At 53.3% G+C, this 19,373-nt stretch overlaps 1 protein-coding gene across 3 annotated transcripts in view; it reads left to right on the forward strand.

Moving 5' to 3' along the window:
• LOC123999098 (PDZ and LIM domain protein 5-like) overlaps positions 1 to 19,373 on the forward strand; it is a 144,920-nt gene that overhangs the window by 122,344 nt on the left and 3,203 nt on the right. For all 3 annotated transcript variants that reach the window (XM_046304509.1, XM_046304511.1, XM_046304510.1), the window contains 4 exons: positions 960 to 990; positions 6,251 to 6,414; positions 17,846 to 18,041; positions 18,266 to 18,446. In XM_046304509.1, the coding sequence (XP_046160465.1) occupies positions 960 to 990; positions 6,251 to 6,414; positions 17,846 to 18,041; positions 18,266 to 18,446 (572 nt within the window). The remainder of the gene's footprint in view (positions 1 to 959; positions 991 to 6,250; positions 6,415 to 17,845; positions 18,042 to 18,265; positions 18,447 to 19,373) is intronic.

Raw genomic sequence — 19,373 nt, forward strand, 5'->3', positions numbered from 1 at the left:
CAGCTCTGTCTCTGTTTTCTGGTCCCCCTGGCACAGCTCTGTCTGTGTTCTGGTAACTCTGGCGCAGCTCTGTCTCTGTGTTGTGGTCCCCCTGGCACAGCTCTGTCTGTGTTCTGGTAACTCTGGCGCAGCTCTGTCTCTGTGTTGTGGTCCCCCTGGCGCAGCTCTGTCTCTGTGTTGTGGTCCCCCTGGCGCAGCTCTGTCTCTGGGCCTCAGCATCCATCTCTCTGTCATCACCCCAGCCCTGTATGTGTTAGACCTGCTCTGCTGATACAAACTGACATGGAGCTGACAAGGAGCAGTGCATTAGAAGTCATTCTCTATTCCACACATAGGTTGAGGTTATTTATAGAATGTTTAATATGTGAAGGGCTGTTGATGCGAATGAGTGCTGGAGACTGGTTTGTACTTGCCTGGCTAGCCATCCACATCAGTCCGGCCAAATGCCACACCCACTAACATTTCTTCTCCATGATAAGTTTGGATTTGAGAATAGTGATGGGTTTGGGCCAGAGCTAGCTTACACGAATCATGAGTCACAGATTTTTAAAAAATAGGTATATTTTTTTTATCAATATCTACTTTGTTAAAATGAGCATTTAAAAAGCAGTAGCACCACTCTGTTTTTGTCTGGTCACCCCATGGCCTCCCGAGTGGCCAGCGGTCTAAGACACTGCATCTCAGTGCAGTCACTACAGACCCTGGTTCGATTCCAGGCATGTTTCACAACCGGCCGTGATTGGGAGTCCCATAGGGCGGCGCACATTTGGCTCAGCGTCGTCCGGTTTTGACCAGTGTAGGCCGTCATTGTAAATAAGAAATTGTTCTTGACTGACTTGTCTAGTTAAATAAAATCAATAAAAATCAGTTATTTTCTATTATAAGACACACAAGTCTACACGCACATTTGACAATCTCTATTTTTATGTTGATGCGTTTCTTTCCTCCTCTGTTCACAGACCAAGCCCAGGAGAACAGCGCTGGAAAGAAGTGAGTAGTCTGATCCTATGTGATCTGAGGGTAGTTTCCTGGTGTGTGAGGCTGATGCTGTTGTTGTTACTGTTACTATGTTGGGTTGATCAGAGCTTTCTGGCACTCCATGTCTCATCCTGCATGCCACGGGAGCTTGTCATTATTGGGATTCTGAGCCCATACTTCCTGATCCATGAGACGCTCAGTATCACGCTTAGTTTAAGACTTCATTACAGGAAGCCACATCAGAGGAAACCCAAGTGGAAACTGCTCAAGCAGGGTTAGCTGGGTTGGCCAACCCTCATCGCCTTTTAGAGCTGGGGGTTCTGGGGGTTCTCAGGTCTGTTTTCTGCCCCTATTCATCTTCATCTGCAGTAAATGCACCATGCTGCTCTCCCAACCAAAACCCCGGCCAATCAGCATGTCACGAAGATGGATTGTGGGTAATTAAGTGGGATTGTGGGTAATCAGGGCTTGCCAGGAGGAGACTTCCAATCTCTCCTTCTTAGAGAGATGTGGTTTACAGACAGCATCCCTCAGACAGAGCTCTCCTGTCAGGAAGTACCACCACTGGCAAACCTGACTGTTTCTGTAGTTTTCCTTTATTTCCTCCATTGTCCTATTTTTCCCTCAACATTTCTTGTCTGTTTCTTTTTCTTTACAATGTCTTTCTTTCCTTTCTTCCTGTCTGCTCTCCTGTGTCCTCTCCTTTCTTCCTCCTTCCTTCCCTCCCTCCATCTCCCCTCCTTTCCTGTGTCTTTGGCTGTGTTAGGGTGAACAAACCGGACCCAAAGGTTGTGGGACAACAGTACAACAAGCTGAGAGACAGGCACCACAGTGTTTCGGCAGGCACACTCAACGTGCAGTAGACTAGTTTGCTGTGCCCAGTAACATCTCTCTGCCTGTGTTTTATCCATTTCAATCAGCCTGGAGTTAACTAGAAAGACCATCTCAGATCTCACATAGCAGTCTGAGATTTCACATTATACCTCACCACCTGTGCCTTGTCCTATACCACATCCCTTTAAGTAGTTACTGGAATTAGGTAGTAAGTTGCTGTGTATGTGTGTACAGTGAGCCTGCTGGTGTGTTAGGGGAGTGTGAGAGTGAGTGTGTGAGTGAGTGTGTGTGTGTTTGAGGTAAATACTCTCCCTTAGCTTACCTTGCCTTAGTACATACACACAATGGCCAGGTTATTAGGTGCACCACTCCGTTCGCACGTGACCATGGCTTGCTTTATATTGCAGGCAGACAAGCATTGAGGTATTGGATTACTGTTGGATTGAACATTAGATTTGGCAAAACAAGTGACCTAAGCGACTTTGAGAGTAGTATGATCGTTGGTGCCGGGCGCTTTTCACGCTCGACAGTGTCTAGGGTTTACAGAGAATGGTGCGACAAAACTTGTTGATGAGAGAGGTCAAAGGAGAATGGCAAGAATCGTGTAGGCCAACACTGGACAATTGAGGAGTGGAAAAACATTGCTTGGTCTGACAAATCCCAGTTCCTGTTGCGTCATGCTGATGACAGAGGCAGCGTAAGCAGCATGAGTCCATGGACACATCCTGCCTGGTGTCAACGGTACAGGCTAGTGGCAGTGGTGTAATGGTGTGGGGAATGTTTTCCTGGCACATGTTGAGTCCCTTAACACAAATTGAGCAATGTGTTCATGCCCCGAAGAATACCGGCTGTTCTGGGGTCAAAGGGGGGTACGACCTGGCTACATGGGTGTACCTAATAAACGGGCCACTGAGTGTATCTTAAATACAGCATGAGAAGCAGATTGAGATGAAATCTGCACATTATCATCTGTAATAAACTACTTTTTGTGTTTATTCTGTTTGTTTCTACTTCTGTTCCAACTTCATTCTGATACTTTGTGTGTATCTTTGTATTTTATCTTCATGTTGTTTCGTTGTGTACACCAACCATATTCATTGTAACTGCTTATATATCAATAAAGTTGTATCCTTTTCTCAGCTGTTCTTCATTTTCTGTCTCCTTTTCCGTTTCCCTTGAGCTTCCTTCTCTATTTCTTCTTCTGCTATGAAGTACAGTATCTAAACACAGTATCTGAACACAGTATCTGAACACAGTATCTAAACACAGTATCTGAACACAGTATCTGAACACAGTATCTAAACACAGTATCTAAACACAGTATCTGAACACAGTATCTGAACACAGTATCTGAACACAGTATCTGAACACAGTATCTGAACACAGTATCTAAACACAGTATCTAAACACAGTATCTAAACACAGTATCTGAACACAGTATCTAAACACAGTATCTAAACACAGTATCTAAACACAGTATCTGAACACAGTTACTAAACACAGTATCTGAACACAGTATCTAAACACAGTATCTGAACACAGTATCTGAACACAGTATCTGAACACAGTATCTGAACACAGTATCTAAACACAGTATCTGAACACACTATCTAAACACAGTATCTGAACACAGTATCTGAACACAGTATCTGAACACAGTATCTAAACACAGTATCTAAACACAGTATCTAAACACAGTATCTAAACACAGTATCTGAACACAGTATCTGAACACAGTATCTGAACACAGTATCTAAACACAGTATCTAAACACAGTATCTAAACACAGTATCTAAACACAGTATCTGAACACAAGTATCTGAACACAAGTATCTGAACACAGTATCTAAACACAGTATCTGAACACAGTATCTGAACACAGTATCTAAACACAGTATCTAAACACAGTATCTGAACACAGTATCTAAACACAGTATCTGAACACAGTATCTAAACACAGTATCTAAACACAGTATCTAAACACAGTATCTGAACACAGTATCTAAACACTTGACTGTGCAGTAGGTGCTCAGTTGGTAGAGCATGGCGCGTGCAACTCCAGGGTTGTGGGTTCGATTACCACACTGGACCAGTACGAAAAAGTATGAAAATGAATGCACTCACTACTGTAAGTAGCTCTGAATAAGAGCATTTGCTAAAAAAATGCTTGGTCTATAGTAATGGATCCTTATCGTCAGTAGAGGGCAGTATCCTCAAGACATATTTAAATGACAGTGTAGCTGACCAATTTTAAATTCATACAACTCAATATGACCCGGAGCAAATCAAGTCAGACTCAAGTCAGGTTATTTGCCTAAGGGCAAGTCGTTCTCACCTGGGATTCGAACCAGCTACTTTCTGGATACAGCTTGCCCATACTGAGCGTGCTTGCTCCAATCCTTGATAGTCTGAACACCATGAGTAGTACAGACCTAACCATAGGGGTTCAGGCACTACTGACAAGCATTATTTATAGAACCGTCAATGTCATGGAGGGAAGAGTTGCAGAGTCTGAAAGAACAACACAGTTGTGTTGTTATGAGCAGCTCCACTACATCCATTATTTCACTGAAAGAGAGTAAGAACGGAGAGAAAGAGAGAATGAGAGAGATAGAGACCATGCCAACTCGAATTGTGTTCCTGTGTTCCTTAGTGATGCGCCATCTGGACGCTGGGTAGTATCCTGTATCCTTATTGGATATACTGACCATGGTTTTCATCAGACACGTCTTTTAATCCAATCATCTCTCCTCTTAATTGGCCTGATGGTTGAGTGTGTCTCTGAGCTTCCTGCTAATTCATTGTAATGATTAGTGCCTGGGTTTTTTTTGTCTTCAAAACAGCGCTTCCAATGCACTTGTATTTCCAACAACTATTTAGTTATTTTTGGGCATGGTCTGCACATTGTTTCACATAAACATGCACTTGAACAGGAAGAGAAGCACATTTTTATATTGGGGGTAGGAGAGGATGCAGAATGTGGGAGTTTTACTCACGCCGAAAATAATGAAGTAAGTCTGCATAGTTTTTAGTGGGGAGGCGTCTTGTAATGGAATGACATTCTAACAGCTGTCCTGGATTAAACTCATACTGTACTGTAACCATGGCTGCGGTTGCCATAACAAACATGGCCTGGGCCTGAGGGAGAGACTGACAGGCCTCAGTTGGCACAGCCTGGTGATGTGAATAGTCCTGAATAAACAACACCAACCCTACCAGAACCTGGGAACCTTGAATACTAGAAAGGAAAAGCATTTCTGAAGTATGATGGAGTGTCTGTGTGTGTGTATGTGTGTATTTATATTTGTGTATGTGTATAGGTTTTTCCGTTTTACTATCCTTGTGGGGACCAGAAGTCCTCACAAGGATATTAAAACAAGGAACATTTGGACAAGTTAGGTCATTTCACAGGAAAAAGGCTATTTTAGGCTTAGGGGTTAGGTTTAGAGTTAGGGTCACAATCAGGGTTAGGTTTAGAGTTAGGGTCACAATTAGGGTTAGGTTTAGAGTTAGGGTCACAATTAGGGTTAGGTTTAGAGTTAGGGTCACAATCAGGGTTAGGTTTAGAGTTAGGGTCACAATCAGGGTTAGGTTTAGAGTTAGGGTCACAATCAGGGTTAGGTTTAGAGTTAGGGTCACAATTAGGGTTAGGTTTAGAGTTAGGGTCACAATCAGGGTTAGGTTTAGAGTTAGGGTCACAATTAGGGTTAGGTTTAGAGTTAGGGTCACAATTAGGGTTAGGTTTAGAGTTAGGGTCACAATCAGGGTTAGGTTTAGAGTTAGGGTCACAATCAGGGTTAGGTTTAGAGTTAGGGTCACAATCAGGGTTAGGTTTAGAGTTAGGGTCACAATCAGGGTTAGGTTTAGAGTTAGGGTCACAATCAGGGTTAGGTTTAGAGTTAGGGTCACAATCAGGGTTAGGTTTAGAGTTAGGGTCACAATCAGGGTTAGGTTTAGAGTTAGGGTCACAATTAGGGTTAGGTTTAGAGTTAGGGTCACAATCAGGGTTAGGTTTAGAGTTAGGGTCACAATCAGGGTTAGGCTTAGAGTTAGGGTCACAATCAGGGTTAGGTTTAGAGTTAGGGTCACAATTAGGGTTAGGTTTAGAGTTAGGGTCACAATCAGGGTTAGGTTTAGAGTTCAGGTTAATGGCACAGGAGGTTGGTGGCACCTTAATTGGGGAGGACGGGCTCAGGGTAATGGCTGGTGCAGAAAAGGTGGAATTGTATCAAACACAAGGTTTCCAGGTGTTTGGTGCCATTCCATTTACTCTATTCCAGCCAATATTATGAGCCTCCCCTCAGCAGCCTCCACTGGTTAACGGTTCGGGGAATTGTTTGGTCCCCACAAGGATAGTCAAACCAACGTGTGTGCGTTCAAAGGCGTTCATGTGTGTCCATGAACAATGACCTATAACCAGTCCTTTTCTGTTCTCCAGTAAAGTTGTTGAGAATGCCCAGCCCAGTGGCCACATCACAACATCAGTGAAGACCATGACCAAAGTCCCAGGAGCCCCCAGGAATGGCAGCAGTGTCCCGCCACCCACCTCCAAGACCCCGTCTGCCCAGGTCAAACCCTCCTGGCCAGCTGGAGGCTCAACAGGTACTGTAACACCATGACACTACCACTATGCTATTCTTCTGACTGTCTGCCCAGAGGATTCTGTGGTTAGGTTCACTCACCTGGCTGTGTTTACACATTCTGATGATGTTTCTGTTATTGTGTGTGTCCTGCTGCTATGATAAAACAACATATTTGCTTGAAGCTGAGTTATATTACAGCCTTTGATGAACATGGATGAGTCAGAAATGCTAATATAATATATCTTTAATTTTTCTAAGTTGAGAGCTCTGCCCTTTACTCAAACATTTATTTAGGAGAAGAATGTTTGTGTATGACTGAAATGTGAGGTCAGCTAGTAGCTTTCTGAACCATTTGGCTCTGGCTTTAACCTCTTATGGCTGCATCCCTTTGTTCTCAATTTCCACCTGAAGACACCCTGAGACAGGCAACAGTACTCATTAACTGTGACTTCATGTAGCAGCTTCTCTTGACCTGCAGGGGGCAGACCTGTGCTGTTACTGGAAACCCTCACCATTGATTCAGTGCTTTTATTAGAGCAGCATAAAACAAGCTGTATTCAGCTAATGAGCTCATATTATAGGCTCCTTTTCCACGAACCCTGAGTGAAAACGTAGAATTATATATAAGATGTCCTGCTCTTTATAAACAAAGACGATTCAGGGTCTGCGAGAACTGCAGCTTTCTCTGTAGAAGTCATTAGGAGTCATTATTACTAAGATTACTATTGCAGTATGTTCTCATACATAATATGAATATACAATATATGGCCTTTACAGAGCTGTGTGAGGCGAGAGAGGTCCTATGCTTACCTACTGCCTCCCTGGGGACCTCAAGTGAGAGCTGTTGAAAGGGGGTGTATGAGAGACCACAGATACCTCTCTGTTAGATAGAGTATGTATCACATTTACGCTTACTTGACCTTGTGTTCACAAACACATACCTCATACGGACTGTGTGGAACCAGGCCAGATGCATGGTATGTTCTGTGTGATTCTACCATTCCTCCTGCTAGTGCTAAATATGTCGTGTTTTTCATGGCAGTTTTCATAGCAGCAGGCAGGACCACAGGAGGTTGGTGGCACCTTAGTTGGGAAGAACCGGCTCGTTCTAATGACTGGAGCGGAATCAGTGGAATGGTATCAAATACATCAAACACATGGTTTCCACGGTTTCCAGGTGTTTGATGCCATTCCATTCGTTCCGTTCCAGTCATTATTTTGAGTCGCTCTCCCCTCAGCAGCCTCCACTGGGCGGGACAGGATTGGTATTAGGTTGTATACAGGTGTTGTGGTGTGTTCCATGGGTCTGTGTGTGTGTACGTGTGAGAGAGAACTCTGACCTCTGTCCGCCATCTGTGTAAAAGCCAGGCAGCATTGATGACAGAAGGTGATACATCTCCCAGATGTTTATCAGAGAGAGATGAGTGTTGTCTTAAAAACTCAGCTATCCAGCCTCCCTCACCTCCCTCCTTCCATTGCTCCCTTCCTCCCTGCCACCATGCACTCCTGTCATTGTGTCAACCAAGAACATGTCCCCTATGGCCTGGGACTGGGCTAGAAACTGCTGCATCTAAACGGTCACTCAACAGGACATTTAAAAGACCAACTTAACCAGATGTGGTTGAAGTAGAAGTTTGATGGACCTGGACCAGGGTTTTGGACCAGGAGTTTGGACCAGGGGTTTGGACCAGAAGTTTGGCAGCCCTGCTGTGGTTCAAGTGAAACAGAGATAAAAATCTCCAGTGTTCCCTTACAGCCTGCCCAAAGCCTCTTCAGGGGTTAGTTAGAGCATAGAGCCAGCACACAGTGACAATGTCATATACAGTTTATGCTCTCTTCCCTCCTTGCTCTCTCTCTGGCTCCCCCGTCTCTCTCTCTCTGGCTCCCCCGTCTCTCTCTCTCTGGCTCTCTGGCTCTCCCGTCTCTCTCCCTCTCTCTCTCTCTGGCTCCCCCGTCTCTCTCTCTCTGGCACCCCCGTCTCTCTCTCTCTGGCTCTCCCCTCTCTCTCTCTCTCTGGCTCCCCCGTCTCTCTCTCTCTCTCTCTCTCTGGCTCTCCCGTCTCTCTCTCTCTGGCTCTCTGGCTCTCCCGTCTCTCTCTCTCTCTTTCTCTGGCTCTCCCGTCTCTCTCTCTCTGGCTCCCCCGTCTCTCTCTCTCTCTCTCTCTGGCTCCCCCGTCTGTCTCTCTCTCTCTCTCTCTCTGGCTCTCCCGTCTCTCTCTCTCTCTGGCTCTCCCCTCTCTCTCCCTCTGGCTCCCCCATCTCTCTGCCTCTGGCTCCCCGTCTCTCTCTCTCTCTGGCTCCCCCTCTCTCTCTCTCTGGCTCCCCCGTCTCTCTCTCTCTCTGGCTCTCCCGTCTCTCTCTCTCTGGCTCTCCCTCTCTCTCTCTCTGGCTCCCCCATCTCTCTCTCTCTGGCTCTCCCGTCTCTCTCTCTCTCTGGCTCCCCGTCTCTCTCTCTGGCTCCCCCCGTCTCTCTCTCTCTGGCTCCCCCGTCTCTCTCTCTCTCTGGCTCCCCCTCTCTCTCTCTCTCTGGCTCCCCGTCACTCTCTCTCTGGCTCCCCGTCACTCTCTCTCTGGCTCCCCGTCTCTCTCTCTCTCTCTGGCTCCCCTGTCTCTCTCTCTCTCTGGCTCCCCCGTCTCTCTCTCTCTCTGGCTCCCCCGTCTCTCTCTCTCTGGCTCCCCGTCTCTCTCTCTCTCTGGCTCCCCGTCTCTCTCTCTCTCTGGCTCCCCCGTCTCTCTCTCTCTCTGGCTCCCCGTCTCTCTCTCTCTCTGGCTCCCCCGTCTCTCTCTCTCTCTCTGGCTCCCCGTCTCTCTCTCTCTCTCTCTGGCTCCCCCGTCTCTCTCTCTCTGGCTCCCCGTCTCTCTCTCTCTGGCTCCCCGTCTCTCTCTCTCTCTCTGGCTCCCCCGTCTCTCTCTCTCTCTCTGGCTCCCCGTCTCTCTCTCTCTCTCTCTGGCTCCCCCGTCTCTCTCTCTCTCTGGCTCCCCCGTCTCTCTCTCTCTCTGGCTCCCCCGTCTCTCTCTCTCTGGCTCCCCCGTCTCTCTCTCTCTCTGGCTCCCCGTCTCTCTCTCTCTCTCTGGCTCCCCGTCTCTCTCTCTCTCTCTGGCTCCCCGTCTCTCTCTCTCTCTGGCTCCCCCTCTCTCTCTCTCTCTCTGGCTCCCCGTCTCTCTCTCTCTCTCTCTCTGGCTCCCCGTCTCTCTCTCTCTCTCTCTGTCTGGCTCCCCCGTCTCTCTCTCTCTGGCTCCCCGTCTCTCTCTCTCTCTCTGGCTCCCCGTCTCTCTCTCTCTCTCTGGCTCCCCGTCTCTCTCTCTCTCTCTGGCTCCCCGTCTCTCTCTCTCTCTCTCTGGCTCCCCCGTCTCTCTCTCTCTCTGGCTCCCCGTCTCTCTCTCTCTCTGGCTCCCCCGTCTCTCTCTCTCTCTCTCTGGCTCCCCCGTCTCTCTCTCTCTCTGGCTCCCCGTCTCTCTCTCTCTCTCTCTGGCTCCCCGTCTCTCTCTCTCTCTCTGGCTCCCCCGTCTCTCTCTCTCTCTCTGGCTCCCCCGTCTCTCTCGCTCTCTGGCTCCCCGTCTCTCTCTCTCTCTGGCTCCCCGTCTCTCTCTCTCTGGCTCCCCGTCTCTCTCTCCCTCTGGCTCCCCGTCTCTCTCTCCCTCTGGCTCCCCGTCTCTCTCTCTCTCTCTCTGGCTCCCCGTCTCTCTCTCTCTCTGGCTCCCCGTCTCTCTCTCTCTCTGGCTCCCCCGTCTCTCTCTCTCTCTCTGGCTCCCCCAGCTCTCTCCCTCTGGCTCCCCGTCTCTCTCTCTCTCTGGCTCTCCCGTCTCTCTCTCTCTGGCTCCCCCGTCTCTCTCTCTCTCTGGCTCTCCCGTCTCTCTCTCTCTGGCTCCCCCGTCTCTCTCTCTCTGGCTCTCCCGTCTCTCTCTCTCTGGCTCTCCCCTCTCTCTCTCTCTGGCTCCCCGTCTCTCTCTCTCTGGCTCCCCCGTCTCTCTCTCTCTGGCTCCCCGTCTCTCTCTCTCTCTCTCTGGCTCCCCGTCTCTCTCTCTCTCTCTGGCTCCCCGTCTCTCTCTCTCTCTCTGGCTCCCCGTCTCTCTCGCTCTCTGGCTCCCCCGTCTCTCTCTCTCTCTCTGGCTCCCCGTCTCTCTCTCTGGCTCCCCGTCTCTCTCTCCCTCTGGCTCCCCGTCTCTCTCTCCCTCTGGCTCCCCGTCTCTCTCTCTCTCTCTGGCTCCCCCGTCTCTCTCTCTCTCTGGCTCCCCGTCTCTCTCTCTCTCTCTCTCTGGCTCCCCGTCTCTCTCTCTCTGGCTCCCCCAGCTCTCTCCCTCTGGCTCCCCGTCTCTCTCTCTCTCTCTGGCTCTCCCGTCTCTCTCTCTCTGGCTCCCCGTCTCTCTCTCTCTGGCTCCCCCGTCTCTCTCTCTCTCTGGCTCTCCCGTCTCTCTCTCTCTGGCTCCCCCGTCTCTCTCTCTCTGGCTCTCCCGTCTCTCTCTCTCTGGCTCTCCCTCTCTCTCTCTCTGGCTCCCCCGTCTCTCTCTCTCTGGCTCCCCCGTCTCTCTCTCTCTGGCTCCCCCGTCTCTCTCTCTCTCTGGCTCCCCCGTCTCTCTCTCTCTGGCTCCCCCATCTCTCTCTCTCTGGCTCTCCCGTCTCTCTCTCTCTCTGGCTCTCCCGTCTCTCTCTCTGGCTCTCCCCTCTCTCTCTCTCTGGCTCCCCCGTCTCTCTCTCTCTCTCTGGCTCTCCCGTCTCTCTCTCTCTGGCTCCCCCGTCTCTCTCTCTCTGGCTCCCCCATCTCTCTCTCTCTGGCTCCCCCATCTCTCTCTCTCTGGCTCTCCCGTCTCTCTCTCTCTCTGGCTCTCCCGTCTCTCTCTCTGGCTCCCCCGTCTCTCTCTCTCTCTGGCTCCCTCGTCTCTCTCTCTCTCTGGCTCCCCCGTCTCTCTCTCTCTCTGGCTCCCCCGTCTCTCTCTCTCTGGCTCCCCGTCTCTCTCTCTCTCTGGCTCCCCGTCACTCTCTCTCTGGCTCTCCCGTCTCTCTCTCTCTCTGGCTCTCCCGTCTCTCTCTCTCTGGCTCTCCCCTCTCTCTCTCTCTGGCTCCCCCGTCTCTCTCTCTCTCTGGCTCCCCGTCTCTCTCTCTCTGGCTCCCCCATCTCTCTCTCTCTCTGGCTCCCCCATCTCTCTCTCTCTCTGGCTCCCCCATCTCTCTCTCTCTCTCTGGCTCCCCGTCTCTCTCTCTCTGGCTCCCCCGTCTCTCTCTCTCTGGCTCCCCGTCTCTCTCTCTCTGGCTCTCCGTCTCTCTCTCTCTGGCTCTCCCCTCTCTCTCTCTCTGGCTCTCCCGTCTCTCTCTCTCTCTGGCTCTCCCTCTCTCTCTCCCTCTGGCTCCCCCATCTCTCTCCCTCTGGCTCCCCCGTCTCTCTCTCTCTCTGGCTCTCCCATCTCTCTCTCTCTGGCTCCCCCGTCTCTCTCTCTCTGGCTCTCCCGTCTCTCTCTCTCTGGCTCTCCCCTCTCTCTCTCTCTGGCTCCCCCGTCTCTCTCTCTCTCTCTGGCTCTCCCGTCTCTCTCTCTCTGGCTCCCCCGTCTCTCTCTCTCTGGCTCCCCCATCTCTCTCTCTCTGGCTCCCCCATCTCTCTCTCTCTGGCTCTCCCGTCTCTCTCTCTCTCTCTGGCTCTCCCGTCTCTCTCTCTGGCTCCCCGTCTCTCTCTCTCTCTGGCTCCCTCGTCTCTCTCTCTCTCTGGCTCCCCGTCTCTCTCTCTCTCTGGCTCCCCGTCTCTCTCTCTCTCTGGCTCCCCGTCACTCTCTCTCTGGCTCCCCGTCACTCTCTCTCTGGCTCCCCGTCTCTCTCTCTCTGGCTCCCCCGTCTCTCTCTCTCTCTGGCTCCCCCGTCTCTCTCTCTCTCTGGCTCTCCCGTCTCTCTCTCTCTCTGGCTCCCCCGTCTCTCTCTCTCTGGCTCCCCCGTCTCTCTCTCTCTCTGGCTCCCCCCGTCTCTCTCTCTCTCTGGCTCCCCCGTCTCTCTCTCTCTCTCTGGCGTCCCGTCTCTCTCTCTCTGGCTCCCCGTCTCTCTCTCTGGCTCCCCCGTCTCTCTCTCTCTGGCTCCCCGTCTCTCTCTCTCTCTCTGGCTCCCCCGTCTCTCTCTCTCTGGCTCCCCCAGCTCTCTCCCTCTGGCTCCCCGTCTCTCTCTCTCTCTGGCTCTCCCGTCTCTCTCTCTCTGGCTCCCCCGTCTCTCTCTCTCTCTGGCTCTCCCGTCTCTCTCTCTCTGGCTCCCCGTCTCTCTCTCTCTGGCTCTCCCGTCTCTCTCTCTCTGGCTCTCCCCTCTCTCTCTCTCTGGCTCCCCGTCTCTCTCTCTCTGGCTCCCCGTCTCTCTCTCTCTGGCTCCCCCCGTCTCTCTCTCTCTCTCTCTGGCTCCCCCGTCTCTCTCTCTCTCTCTGGCTCCCCGTCTCTCTCTCTCTCTCTGGCTCCCCGTCTCTCTCGCTCTCTGGCTCCCCGTCTCTCTCTCTCTCTCTGGCTCCCCGTCTCTCTCTCTCTGGCTCCCCGTCTCTCTCTCCCTCTGGCTCCCCCGTCTCTCTCTCCCTCTGGCTCCCCGTCTCTCTCTCTCTCTCTGGCTCCCCGTCTCTCTCTCTCTCTCTCTCTGGCTCCCCGTCTCTCTCTCTCTGGCTCCCCCAGCTCTCTCCCTCTGGCTCCCCCGTCTCTCTCTCTCTCTGGCTCTCCCGTCTCTCTCTCTCTGGCTCCCCGTCTCTCTCTCTCTGGCTCCCCTCTCTCTCTCTCTCTCTGGCTCTCCCGTCTCTCTCTCTCTGGCTCCCCGTCTCTCTCTCTCTGGCTCTCCCGTCTCTCTCTCTCTGGCTCTCCCCTCTCTCTCTCTCTGGCTCCCCCGTCTCTCTCTCTCTGGCTCCCCCGTCTCTCTCTCTCTGGCTCCCCGTCTCTCTCTCTCTCTGGCTCCCCGTCTCTCTCTCTCTCTGGCTCCCCGTCTCTCTCTCTCTCTCTGGCTCCCCGTCTCTCTCTCTCTCTCTGGCTCCCCGTCTCTCTCTCTCTCTGGCTCCCCGTCTCTCTCTCTCTCTGGCTCCCCCATCTCTCTCTCTCTCTCTGGCTCTCCCGTCTCTCACTCTGGCTCCCCGTCTCTCTCTCTCTCTCTCTGGCTGCCCCGTCTCTCTCTCTGGCTCCCCGTCTCTCTCTCTCTGGCTCTCCCGTCTCTCTCTCTCTGGCTCTCCCCTCTCTCTCTCTCTGGCTCTCCCGTCTCTCTCTCTCTCTGGCTCTCCGTCTCTCTCTCTCTGGCTCCCCCCGTCTCTCTCTCTCTGGCTCCCCGTCTCTCTCTCTCTGGCTCCCCGTCTCTCTCTCTCTCTGGTTCCCCCGTCTCTCTCGCTCTGGCTCCCCGTCTCTCTCTCTCTCTCTGGCTCCCCCGTCTCTCTCTCTCTGGCTCCCCGTCTCTCTCTCTCTCTCTGGCTCCCCCGTCTCTCTCTCTCTCTCTGGCTCCCCCGTCTCTCTCTCTCTCTGGCTCCCCGTCTCTCTCTCTCTCTGGCTCCCCATCTCTCTCTCTCTCTCTGGCTCTCCTGTCTCTCACTCTGGCTCCCCCGTCTCTCTCTCTCTCTCTCTGGCTGCCCCGTCTCTCTCTCTGGCTCCCCCGTCTCTCTCTCTCTGGCTCTCCCGTCTCTCTCTCTCTGGCTCTCCCCTCTCTCTCTCTCTGGCTCTCCCGTCTCTCTCTCTCTCTGGCTCTCCCATCTCTCTCTCTCTGGCTCCCCCGTCTCTCTCTCTCTGGCTCCCCGTCTCTCTCTCTCTGGCTCCCCGTCTCTCTCTCTCTCTGGTTCCCCGTCTCTCTCTCTCTGGCTCCCCGTCTCTCTCTCTCTGGCTCTCCCGTCTCTCTCTCTCTCTCTCTGGCTCTCCCGTCTCTCTCTCTCTGGCTCCCCGTCTCTCTCTCTCTGGCTCCCCGTCTCTCTCTCTCTGGCTCTCCCCTCCTCTCTCTCTCTGGCTCTCCCCTCTCTCTCTCTCTGGCTCCTCCATCTCTCTCTCTCTCTGGCTCCCCCCATCTCTCTCTCTCTCTGGCTCCCCCCGTCTCTCTCTCTCTGGCTCCCCGTCTCTCTCTCTCTGGCTCCCCGTCTCTCTCTCTCTGGCTCTCCCGTCTCTCTCTCTCTGGCTCTCCCTCTCTCTCTCTCTGGCTCTCCCGTCTCTCTCTCTCTCTGGCTCTCCCCTCTCTCCCTCTGGCTCCCCCATCTCTCTCCCTCTGGCTCCCCGTCTCTCTCTCTCTCTGGCTCTCCCATCTCTCTCTCTGGCTCCCCCGTCTCTCTCTCTCTGGCTCTCCCGTCTCTCTCTCTCTCTGGCTCCCCCGTCTCTCTCTCTCTGGCTCCCCCATCTCTCTCTCTCTGGCTCTCCCGTCTCTCTCTCTCTCTGGCTCTCCCGTCTCTCTCTCTGGCTCTCCCCTCTCTCTCTCTCTGGCTCCCCCGTCTCTCTCTCTCTCTCTGGCTCTCCCGTCTCTCTCTCTCTGGCTCCCCCGTCTCTCTCTCTCTGGCTCCCCATCTCTCTCTCTCTGGCTCCCCCATCTCTCTCTCTCTGGCTCTCCCGTCTCTCTCTCTCTCTGGCTCTCCGTCTCTCTCTCTGGCTCCCCGTCTCTCTCTCTCTCTGGCTCCCTCGTCTCTCTCTCTCTGGCTCCCCGTCTCTCTCTCTCTCTGGCTCCCCCGTCTCTCTCTCTCTCTGGCTCCCCCGTCTCTCTCTCTCTCTGGCTCCCCGTCACTCTCTCTCTGGCTCTCCCGTCTCTCTCTCTCTCTGGCTCTCCCGTCTCTCTCTCTCTGGCTCTCCCTCTCTCTCTCTCTGGCTCCCCGTCTCTCTCTCTCTCTGGCTCCCCCGTCTCTCTCTCTCTGGCTCCCCGTCTCTCTCTCTCTCTGGCTCCCCGTCTCTCTCTCTCTCTCTCTGGTTCCCCGTCTCTCTCTCTCTGGCTCCCCCCGTCTCTCTCTCTCTCTGGCTCCCCGTCTCTCTCTCTCTCTCTCTGGCTCCCCGTCTCTCTCTCTCTCTCTGGCTCCCCGTCTCTCTCTCTCTCTGGCTCCCCGTCTCTCTCTCTCTGGCTCCCCGTCTCTCTCTCTCTCTCTCTGGCTCCCCCGTCTCTCTCTCTCTCTCTGGCTCCCCCGTCTCTCTCTCTCTGGCTCCCCCGTCTCTCTCTCTCTGGCTCCCCGTCTCTCTCTCTCTCTGGCTCCCCGTCTCTCTCTCTCTCTCTGGCTCCCCGTCTCTCTCTCTCTGGCTCCCCGTCTCTCTCTCTCTGGCTCCCCGTCTCTCTCTCTCTCTGGCTCCCCGTCTCTCTCTCTCTGGCTCCCCCGTCTCTCTCTCTCTCTGGCTCTCCCGTCTCTCTCTCTGGCTCTCCCGTCTCTCTCTCTGGCTCCCCCGTCTCTCTCTCTCTCTCTCTCTCTCTGGCTCCCCGTCTCTCTCTCTCTCTCTGGCTCCCCCGTCTCTCTCTCTCTGGCTCTCCCGTCTCTCTCTCTCTGGCTCTCCCCTCTCTCTCTCTCTGGCTCTCCCGTCTCTCTCTCTCTCTGGCTCTCCCGTCTCTCTCTCTCTGGCTCCCCTGTCTCTCTCTCTGGCTCCCCCGTCTCTCTCTCTCTGGCTCCCCCATCTCTCTCTCTCTGGCTCTCCCGTCTCTCTCTGGCTCCCCCCGTCTCTCTCTCTCTGGCTCCCCCGTCTCTCTCTCTCTGGCTCCCCGTCTCTCTCTCTCTCTGGCTCCCCGTCTCTCTCTCTCTGGCTCCCCGTCTCTCTCTCTCTCTGGTTCCCCGTCTCTCTCTCTCTGGCTCCCCCCGTCTCTCTCTCTCTGGCTCTCCCGTCTCCCTCTCTCTCTCTGGCTCTCCGTCTCTCTCTCTGGCTCCCCCGTCTCTCTCTCTCTGGCTCCCCCGTCTCTCTCTCTCTGGCTCTCCCTCTCTCTCTCTCTGGCTCCCCCATCTCTCTCTTTCTCTGGCTCCCCCATCTCTCTCTCTCTCTGGCTCCCCGTCTCTCTCTCTCTCTGGCTCCCCCATCTCTCTCTCTCTGGCTCCCCCGTCTCTCTCTCTCTGGCTCCCCATCTCTCTCTGGCTCCCCCGTCTCTCTCTCTCTGGCTCCCCCATCTCTCTCTGGCTCCCCGTCTCTCTCTCTCTGGCTCCCCGTCTCTCTCTCTCTGGCTCCCCGTCTCTCTCTCTCTGGCTCCCCCATCTCTCTCTCTCTGGCTCCCCCATCTCCCTCTCTCTCTGGCTCTCCCGTCTCTCTCTCTGGCTCCCCGTCTCTCTCTCTCTCTGGCTCCCCGTCTCTCTCTCTCTGGCTCCCCCGTCTCTCTCTCTCTGGCTCTCCCCTCTCTCTCTCTGGCTCTCCCCCTCTCTCTCTCTCTGGCTCCCCGTCTCTCTCTCTCTGGCTCTCCCGTCTCTCTCTCTCTGGCTCCCCCCGTCTCTCTCTCTCTGGCTCCCCCGTCTCTCTCTCTCTCTCTCTCTCTGGCTCTCCCCTCTCTCTCTCTCTGGCTCCCCCATCTCTCTCTCTCTGGCTCTCCCGTCTCTCTCTCTGGCTCCCCCGTCTCTCTCTCTCTCTGGCTCCCCCGTCTCTCTCTCTCTGGCTCCCCCGTCTCTCTCTCTCTGGCTCTCCCCTCTCTCTCTCTCTGGCTCTCCCGTCTCTCTCTCTCTGGCTCTCCCGTCTCTCTCTCTCTGGCTCCCCCATCTCTCTCTCTCTGGCTCTCCCGTCTCTCTCTCTCTGGCTCTCCCGTCTCTCTCTCTGGCTCCCCCATCTCTCTCGCTCTTTCTCTATCTCTCTCATCCACTCTCATGGAAGTCCTCTCCTCTCCGCTCTTCTCCCTCATCTGCCAGTCCCCAGTCATGTTTATTCAGCTTGTTTGCTCTCCACTATGAGAAAATCAAGGGGGCACTTGCTCTCTGACCCCATAGTCCACCGGTCTTTGATTGGGTTCTCCTTTTCAATAGAGTCTCTGTCCCCCTCCACCCCTCACCCCATCCCCCTCTGAGGGAAGACATCTTTGATCTCAGCCTGGATGTCTCTACGCAGCCAGAGAGAGGAGAGAGGGAAGAATGGAGAGAAGGGGAGAATAGTCTCTTCTTCGCCCTCCGCGTTCTGAGGGGCTGGGGGGCATTTTGTCAGATGTCTCCTCTGGCTATGGTAATGTTGTTTCTTCACCCCGGTGGGGAAGATTGATCCATTGTTTGGGTGGTGTGGAGTGGATCTGCCCGACACAGCTGGCCCATGCTAAAGACAGGGAGGTCACAGCTAGATCTAATATAATCTGGTAGCAAGCAGCATACTCATTCATTCCTGATCACACCTGCCCACCACTCCTAAGCGAAGATGTCTTTAGGTTTAGCTAGCAATGCACACAGCCATGTAAATACAGCTACTGTACTGCTCTGCCTGTCTGCAGTACGTTGTTAGTGTTTTCATTACCTGACACAGCAGTTGGTCAATGTTTTTTATATAGCTCAAATGGATGGGATCTTTTGTTGATCTCTGTATGGTGTGATTGAAACAACTGTGGTGTATTTTCTGTTGCTTTAGGTTTCTCTAAGGGTGGCGCTGCGCCCTCTTTTGGGAGGGTCAGCAACACTGCACCAGTACCCACAGTACCCAAAGTTTCTGACCGCCCTGCCCCCCAGGCGCACCCTAAGGATCAGAACTCCCTGGTACAGCGGGCCGAACACATCACAGCGGGAACACGCACGCCCATGTGTGGCCACTGTGACAAGGTCATCAGGTCAGTACCAACAGTCAGTATGGGAAGCCATGTGTGGTCAAAAGTAGTGCACTATATTAGAATTTTGGACACAGCCTAATCCTAAGGGTTTACGTCTGATTAGTTTAGTCCCTTTCAAATACATCTGAAATTGATAAAGTGGTGTTTAAAATTAATTTGACCAAAACAAGTCAACCTCTCTTTTTGCCTTGTTACCCTGACCTCTGACCACCTATCTTCCACAGAGGTCCTTTCCTGGTGGCCATGGGCATGTCCTGGCACCCTGAGGAGTTTAACTGTTCCCACTGCCACATGTCTCTGGTGGAGTCTGGCTTTGTGGAGGAGAGGGGAACAGTGTACTGTGCTCACTGCTATGAGAAGTTCTTTGCCCCTACCTGCACCAGCTGCAAGCAGAAGGTCCTGGGGGTGAGTTACATACTTTAGGAGACAGTATAGTATCTTTCCCCTACCTGCACCAGCTGCAAGCAGAAGGTCCTGGGGGTGAGTGACATACTTTAGGAGACAGTATAGTATCTTGGCCCTACCTGCACCAGCTGCCAGCAGAAGGGCCTGGGGGTGAGTGACATACTTTAGGAGACAGTATAGTATCTTGGCCCTACCTGCACCAGCTGCCAGCAGAAGGGCCTGGGGGTGAGTGACATACTTTAGGAGACAGTATAGTATCTTGCCCCTACCTGCACCAGCTGCCAGCAGAAGGTCCTGGGGGTGAGTGACATACTTTAGGAGACAATATAGTATCTTGGCCCCTACCTGCACCAGCTGCCAGCAGAAGGTCCTGGGGGTGAGTGACATACTTCAGGAGACAGTATAGTATCTTGGCTCTACCTGCACCAGCTGCCAGCAGAAGGTCCTGGGGGTGAGTGACATACTTCAGGAGACAGTATAGTATCTTGGCCCCTACCTGCACCAGCTGCCAGCAGAAGGTCCTGGGGGTGAGTGACATACTTCAGGAGACAGTATAGTATCTTGGCTCTACCTGCACCAGCTGCCAGCAGAAGGTCCTGGGGGTGAGTGACATACTTCAGGAGACAGTATAGTATCTTGGCTCTACCTGCACCAGCTGCCAGCAGAAGGTCCTGGGGGTGAGTGACATACTTCAGGAGACAGTATAGTATCTTGGCTCTACCTGCACCAGCTGCCAGCAGAAGGGCCTGGGGGTGAGTGACATACTTTAGGAGACAGTATAGTATCTTGCCCCTACCTGCACCAGCTGCCAGCAGAAGGTCCTGGGGGTGAGTGACATACTTCAGGAGACAGTATAGTATCTTGGCTCTACCTGCACCAGCTGCCAGCAGAAGGGCCTGGGGGTGAGTGACATACTTTAGGAGACAG

The sequence above is a fragment of the Oncorhynchus gorbuscha genome, linkage group LG16 (assembly GCF_021184085.1).
Source record: "Oncorhynchus gorbuscha isolate QuinsamMale2020 ecotype Even-year linkage group LG16, OgorEven_v1.0, whole genome shotgun sequence".
Lineage (NCBI taxonomy): Eukaryota > Metazoa > Chordata > Actinopteri > Salmoniformes > Salmonidae > Oncorhynchus > Oncorhynchus gorbuscha.